The 6,473-nt window shown below is 34.0% G+C and overlaps 2 protein-coding genes across 2 annotated transcripts; both read right to left on the bottom strand.

Annotated features, from left to right (window-relative positions):
• Positions 1 to 593: 593 nt before the first annotated feature.
• Positions 594 to 1,943, bottom strand: LOC144967264 (uncharacterized). The gene has a single exon (XM_078904297.1). It carries the CDS (start codon positions 1,783 to 1,785, stop codon positions 1,285 to 1,287), a length of 501 nt encoding a protein of 166 aa, XP_078760423.1. The 5' UTR covers positions 1,786 to 1,943; the 3' UTR covers positions 594 to 1,284.
• Positions 594 to 6,466, bottom strand: LOC144967263 (X-box-binding protein 1-like). Its single transcript, XM_078904296.1, has 4 exons — positions 6,101 to 6,466; positions 4,176 to 4,406; positions 2,794 to 2,886; positions 594 to 2,181 (listed from the first exon to the last, which is right to left on the bottom strand). The coding sequence occupies exons 1-4, from the start codon at positions 6,277 to 6,279 to the stop codon at positions 1,989 to 1,991; spliced, it is 696 nt and encodes a 231-aa protein (XP_078760422.1). The 5' UTR covers positions 6,280 to 6,466; the 3' UTR covers positions 594 to 1,988.
• Positions 6,467 to 6,473: the final 7 nt, after the last annotated feature.

The following is a 6,473-nucleotide window of genomic DNA, read 5'->3' as shown; positions in this document are numbered from 1 at the left end:
AGTCCTGTTGTCGGCAGGACAAAGTTGAGTACTTGGAAAAGACGCTTTACTCATTCTCTCACCCAACTCGTGCATAAAATGACTGAGCGGCAACAATGTTGTCTCTGTCAAAAAAATTAAAATAGCATCCTATAGGCGTAATGTCACGTCTTATATTTCTAGTATTACTATTAGTCTTAGCTCAAGCCTTTACAGTGAAATTCTTTTATTTATTGGTTGAACCGATGTGGTCTGATGAGGATCTGGTTTTAACTCTGGTGAAATGTCTTATCTATTAATTTTAGACAGTATATATCCTCTCTATAACATTGATGTGATCTAATTGCCCACCATAAAAATTGGTGCTCATTATCGTTTCTCCCCCATCCCAGGATTGTGTGCATAATTCCAAAGGATATCTCGTTTTGGCTCTCCATTGTACATGTTGACATGGGCTAGAGTTTGCTAGATTACGACACATTCGACCACTTAAGATAAATCCAAGGTTACATAATTAGATTTTAATACTCATTAAGTGTGGATACCAGCTGACATAAAATCTTCAATCACAAAATTAAAGCTGAAATTTGGAGAGAACAAACCAATCAAAAATATTTTGATGCAGCCCTTTTACATGCTTTATTGTACAAGAACGACTATGTTCACAAGATAAAAGAATTAGTGATCATGACAATAAATGCTAGATGGCAAGCATTTTCTTTTTCATCACATTATTTTAATATAAATTCATAAATTTAACTTATATTACAATTCAAAATTGTTATCTAAATATCACATCAATTTAGCTGACATGGCGGTTTTTTGAAAAAAAAAAAAAAACCCTAGATTTTGCAAGCTAAAATCAGCAAAATTTGCAAAAAGTTTGCAAAAGTTTGCGATTTATTTTCTTAGAAACCCATAATTAGTTCATGAAAGAGAAAGGGATTTGTTTGTTTTTAAGGGTTTCACGACATTTGCAAAGCGCCAGTAAAAAGGAAGAAAATGAGATAGTAAAAAAGAAACTACCAGGTACTCTGATCTTTCATGTTCTACACAAGATATCAAATTAAAAGAAAAACAAAAATCATCCTTTTTTTTCTCCTTATTTTTGTTTTTCTTTGCAAAATCTCGAAAATTTGCAACAAAAAATTGCAGATTTTGTCGCCGCAGTGCAAATCAGTGATATTCTGCAATGTTTTGCGGCTTCAAGCAATGCAAAAAAACTGTCATGCCAGATTTAGAACATTTTTCTTCTTTAAAATAAATACTACATTTTAGTGGAATAGGGACCAGGGATAATGAAATTTATTGCAAATCAGGAAACAAGTCTGTGAATGAATCTTGCCAGGGGTAATCATCTAAAAGAGGTCCGTCACTGTATTGAGGAGAATGAGCCTCTCCAATGTCACTACCAAACCCAGAATCACTAAAATTTCCTGGATCTGGGCTCAAAGAGCTTTTAATTGAAAAGTAACTGTCACAAATTTCATCAAATAACTTTTTAGAATCCATTTCGGACTGAGAAATGTCACTCACAGTAAGTTTTGTGGGAAGATGAGAATTTGAGTCACTGTTGTTACTAATGTCTAATGATGAAGGTAATGACTCTATTTGGCTGGAGGTACATGAGTCAGTTACACCACTTCCATTTAAAAGACTGCTAAATTCTAAACTCTGGATCAAATCCAATGAAGAATCAATGTCTGGATAAGAAAATGAATTGACAAAATCATCATCAACACTGTCGAATTTGAGGCTAGCACTAGCTGGGTTGGCAATGCATTGAGAGGGATCAGGAACGACCATAGATGGAGATTTGGAAGAAATAATGTTTCCTCTAGAGTCTCTTTTACATCTAAGAGGTGCTGCCGTGAGTTCACTTTGTGGAAATTGTGTGACAACTGGTTCACTGTTATTCACCTTGAGAACAATGTCTTCAGAAGTATCAACAACCTCTTCCTTAAATTGTACAGAGGGCTGTGGTTTAAAGTAAACGTGATCAATGTGGATCAATTCGTTGAGGGATTCCAACTCCGCTGATGAGAGCCCCACCACTCCTGATGAACTATTTCTGGATTTGGATGTGGAGCTGGTGCTGAGTTGGGCAGGGCTCTGCGTAGAGGATGTGGTTGTTTTCGTTTGCGAGCTGCTGTTACAGCTGAGATTTGAGACTCTTTGGAAAACGTTGATGACATTATCATGCTGTGTAAAAAGAGGGAAAATGTGAAATATAATAAGAGTTGAAAAAAAATAAATAAACAGGAAGTTTTCCTGAATATGTAAAAAAAAAAAATACTTATGGACAATAAATTGAAAACAAATAATAGTGAAATGGAATAATAATTTCTCAAAATTCTCTATATCACTTCATAATAAGAACAGTCCTCTGGAATTAAGCAGAGCCGTATCAGGATTATCAGATGATCCAGATTTATTTTCTAAGTCTGTGTGACCCAACGTCTCAATAGGGTATGTTGGGGTTAACTTGGCACTGAAAATTGATTTTAAGATCTAAATTATGAAATTTTAATTGAATACATATACATTCTTCATTGAGATGAATGCAGTTTAATTATCCAGTTTCAAGGCTTGCAATTCTAACAATTTTCATTGTAAATTCAAACCTTGGAATCAGCTATACCCTGACATAATACCAAAGAGGCAGTGGATCACATCACATAGTGAATTGTTCTTCATTATCCTTGACAAGTGAATATAATTTCCATTCAGTGGTGCACTTCTTGGCAAAATGTAGTTTTTACCAACGTCTAGATGCTAGACAAGTGAGATCACTTAATGTATTACTAAACTTACCCGAGTGTCACCACAAATGTGAAGTACTGAACCAGTAGCTGAGACAGAATCTGGGCTTGTTCCTTCTGCAGAGGAATAGCAGGTGCTGCGGACCTGTAATAAAAGAGTCGGGATTAAATATACATTTGACTACTAACAAAAATTATAAGATTCATCAACTAATTTAAGTATCCCATGAAATAAAAGAGCATGAAATTAAAGAGTCAGGATTAAAAATACACTTGACTACTAACAAAAAATAAGATTCATCGACTAATTTAAGTATGCCATGGTGGTTAGATATTCTTGAGTTTGTTCTGCTTCCATAAAATAAATTATTTTGTATTTCTATGTTGTATCTTTGTGATAAGAAGATATCTTGAGCACCACAGTTGGATAGTGACTATAATAGCATCTAATGCCTGTGTGAGTTGATTAAATAAAATCCTCTAAAGGCTACTTGATGTTACCCATAATTTTAAGCATCAAGCAATAAAATGGTTACTGGATCCCGAATAGAACATTTTTCGAAGAAAGAAAATAATATTTGAGCCTGTGTCAGAACCAGGATTTGTCATTATAATAGCTATGCACATCAGATCACGTTTGTCTTAAAATTAATTCATTTTCTATCCCCTTTACCACTTGGATTTTGCTTATGGTATCGAAAACTTTATATATCTAATCAGTGCAAGTTTAAAGAATGATAATTATTTGGCTAAATTGAAGATAAACATGACATGTGTTATATTGCAATCAGAACGGAGAAGGTGAAGTTGATTCAAGAATATCCTATCATTGTCTCTCATTTGCAATTATCTAAAAGTTTCACCAAGTCTCAGGGCCGAGTCTCTGACAAGAAGGGATCCCCTCAAATACTTAAAAATACATACTTATTACAAACAATTTCAATTACATAGGTGGGAAAAGGGGGATATCCTGATAGTTCTGTTGTAAGAGCACTTGCTTCACATGCAAAGGAGCCGAGATTGATCCTGAGTGAATGTGAGAATTTTTCCTGACCTCCCAGTCCAACCAGCAGTGATTGGAAAGCTGGGTCTGTTAGATCTGGTGGTAAGTACTTTGTGATAAACTAACGTCCTATTCCACTTCACTATAAAAAAAAAATCATATTAGGTTCATTCCAGGATGAAGACAGCAAGCTACAATTGATTATGATTGGTGTTGCATGTATGCATACTAAAAGCCCTTGTGCTATTGAATGGTCACCCATTTCAATTTCCAAAAAGGAAATGTAACAACATCCTTATATCCCCTTGTTTTTCTAAAAAATATTACCACCAGACAAGCTACAAAAATATATTATATATAATTAATCCTTTCTGTTTGTTATATATGCAGACGACCAATGGTGAACTGAAGTTAAAAAATCAATATTTTACCTGGAAGCATCAGATTCTGTCTCCGCTTCTGGTACAGATTGTACAGATAGGCGGGTTCTTAAGGCTTTGTTTTCATCGACTAGATTCTGTGAAGTCTCTCGTAGGGTATCGTTTTGTCTCCTCAACAATTTGTTTTCTTCTTCTAAAAGAGCAACCTTTTCCTCTAAATCTGTCATAAGAGCTTTCTTTCTGTCTCTTGCAGTCTGAGCAGCAACACGATTTTTCAGTTTTCTGGAAAATATTTTTTAAATAAATACATATTTACAAATGACAAAATGCATAGTAAAATCCGTCTCCTGCAAAGCGAATTTGATATTTCATTGACTATCAGGATTCTCCTCAACCAGTCTGAAATGAGGATTAAATATGACTATCAGTTTGGTTTTTGGTAATATAATTTTCCAAGCTAGATCTTTCCTTGATGGATTTTAATTTTTTATATACATTAATTGCATTGTATTTTATAATTCAATTTAGGTGATTTTTAAAAAATATGTTTGTTGTCGATATGCTTTATTCTTGTCATGCTACCAAATATTCTTAGCTCACAACTGCTTGAATTCTTATTGCTGTGAGTATGAAAGAAGAAATGTCAAAGTGAAAATAACATGACACATTCATGCACTCTGAAAACTGAAAAGTGTAAAATATTGTCCGACTTATTTATCTCTTTATATATACATAAAATATGACTTGAATTTATAGTCTAGCTGCTTAACAGAATATGTAGTCTTTAGGCACATTATCATCTCAAAGAGAAAATTAATATAATATAATTATGAATGGCGAGTTAAGTAGTTTATTCCTAGCTGCACTACCACATTATTCTCATCAGAGCTACCAATTTCTCAGCATCTCATTCTCTTTAGATTATTACATTGATATTTTGAGGTAAACAATCTTTATAATTGTACTGATATATATATAATATATAATCATATTGATGAAACAATATTTCACATAGGAAAATAAATGGATGTACTATGACTTTTGCTAAGCATGGTTACTCGTTTTCTTAGGCATGTGCAGTCATTCTATATTGGTGGGAGCTAGTATTCGTGTTTACTGACTTGCATTCCAAAAATCAGACAATGATTAAAAGTTAAAAGATATGTAAATGTAATATATTGGAGTTTGTTTAAAATTTTGGTTCTCAGCAATGAATTGATATCTTCTTTCTCAGAGGCAGATGTTAGGTCGAGGATAGAGCGCCCGGAAAATATAAGTTATTTCGTGAAAATGTAGGTAGGTGGAAAATAAAAAACGAGGGAGGTCTTCCGAAAGCTCCTACATCCCCAGTATATTTTTTTTATGTTCTAGTTGGGGCTTTGGTAGGGGGAAACTTTTTTTTAAAATGTTCTAGTACTCCCTACTACTAGAACATTATTTAAAAAAAAAAAAAAACAAGAATGATGGGGGTGTCAGAGCTTTCGGAAGGCTTCCCAAAAACGATGTGAAAAGATGAATATCATGCAGATAACGATTTTTCACATTTTTTGCTTGTAATTCTAAACTTGCTGGCGTGACACCCCACGGGTTTTTGCCAAATAACCTCATATTATGAATTTTTTTTTTAAAATGAAATTTTGAAATTAAAAATACCAACACAAACCAGCATCAAGCAAAAGTGTATGAAAGTGAGGATAATTTTTTTCTTTCTAAATCATCTTTCAATAATGAGTGCCACCATTAAAAAAAAAAAAGCAAAAAGATTCGCTCCATTCAATGCAATATAATTATATAACAGCCTGCAATAACATAAACATCACAAGGGACACGCCCATCATCAAAAGAAAACATATTGTACTGCCACGTCATAAAACAACACTGACAAGCTCCTCCGCCACAAGATATTGGATCGTAAAAAAAAATTAAAAATCGAGGATATTTCAATATTGAATGCCTCCTAAGTTACAATATTTTACCTCCGAAGTAATTTCTCATCCTGTGTTAAATGAGTGAGTCTCCGTCGTTTTTTCGGACCACTGCTGTCGAACGGATCGACATGGTCCAGAACAGAGATGTCAGCTTTCGGCATTGAAATACTGCTCTGTTTCCCAGGATAAGCTGTGATAACAATCGTTTTGGGTGATATAAATGACATTTTAGACTACAACTTTCGAATCACAAATACATAAAAGAAATGAACTGCTGGCAAGGCCAAAAGTAAATGAAATTGTTGTTTGATCAGGTCATTTTTACGTCTTCACACTACAACAGCTTATGAGAAAGTGGTGATGATGTGGATCTGTCCGATTGGTTGCTGAAATGACGTCACCGTATGCTATTTTAAGTAAC

The sequence above is a fragment of the Berghia stephanieae genome, chromosome 3 (genome assembly GCF_034508935.2).
Source record: "Berghia stephanieae isolate SIO BIC M18660-M18661 chromosome 3, UCSD_Bste_1.3, whole genome shotgun sequence".
Lineage (NCBI taxonomy): Eukaryota > Metazoa > Mollusca > Gastropoda > Nudibranchia > Aeolidiidae > Berghia > Berghia stephanieae.
Note: the sequence above shows the minus strand (reverse complement) of the source record. Positions and strands in the feature narration are given on the sequence as shown.

Bases quoted from the DNA above. Each gene is read 5' to 3' on its own strand.
- LOC144967264 (XM_078904297.1), bottom strand. From the start codon at position 1,785: ATGGTCGTTCCTGATCCCTCTCAATGCATTGCCAACCCAGCTAGTGCT.
- LOC144967263 (XM_078904296.1), bottom strand. From the start codon at position 6,279: ATGTCATTTATATCACCCAAAACGATTGTTATCACAGCTTATCCTGGG. The intron at 2,887-4,175 runs GTAAAATATTGA...CTTTTATTACAG, and splicing joins ACAGAATCTGATGCTTCCAG to GTCCGCAGCACCTGCTATTC. The intron at 2,182-2,793 runs GTAAGTTTAGTA...CTTTTTACACAG, and splicing joins ACATTTGTGGTGACACTCGG to CATGATAATGTCATCAACGT.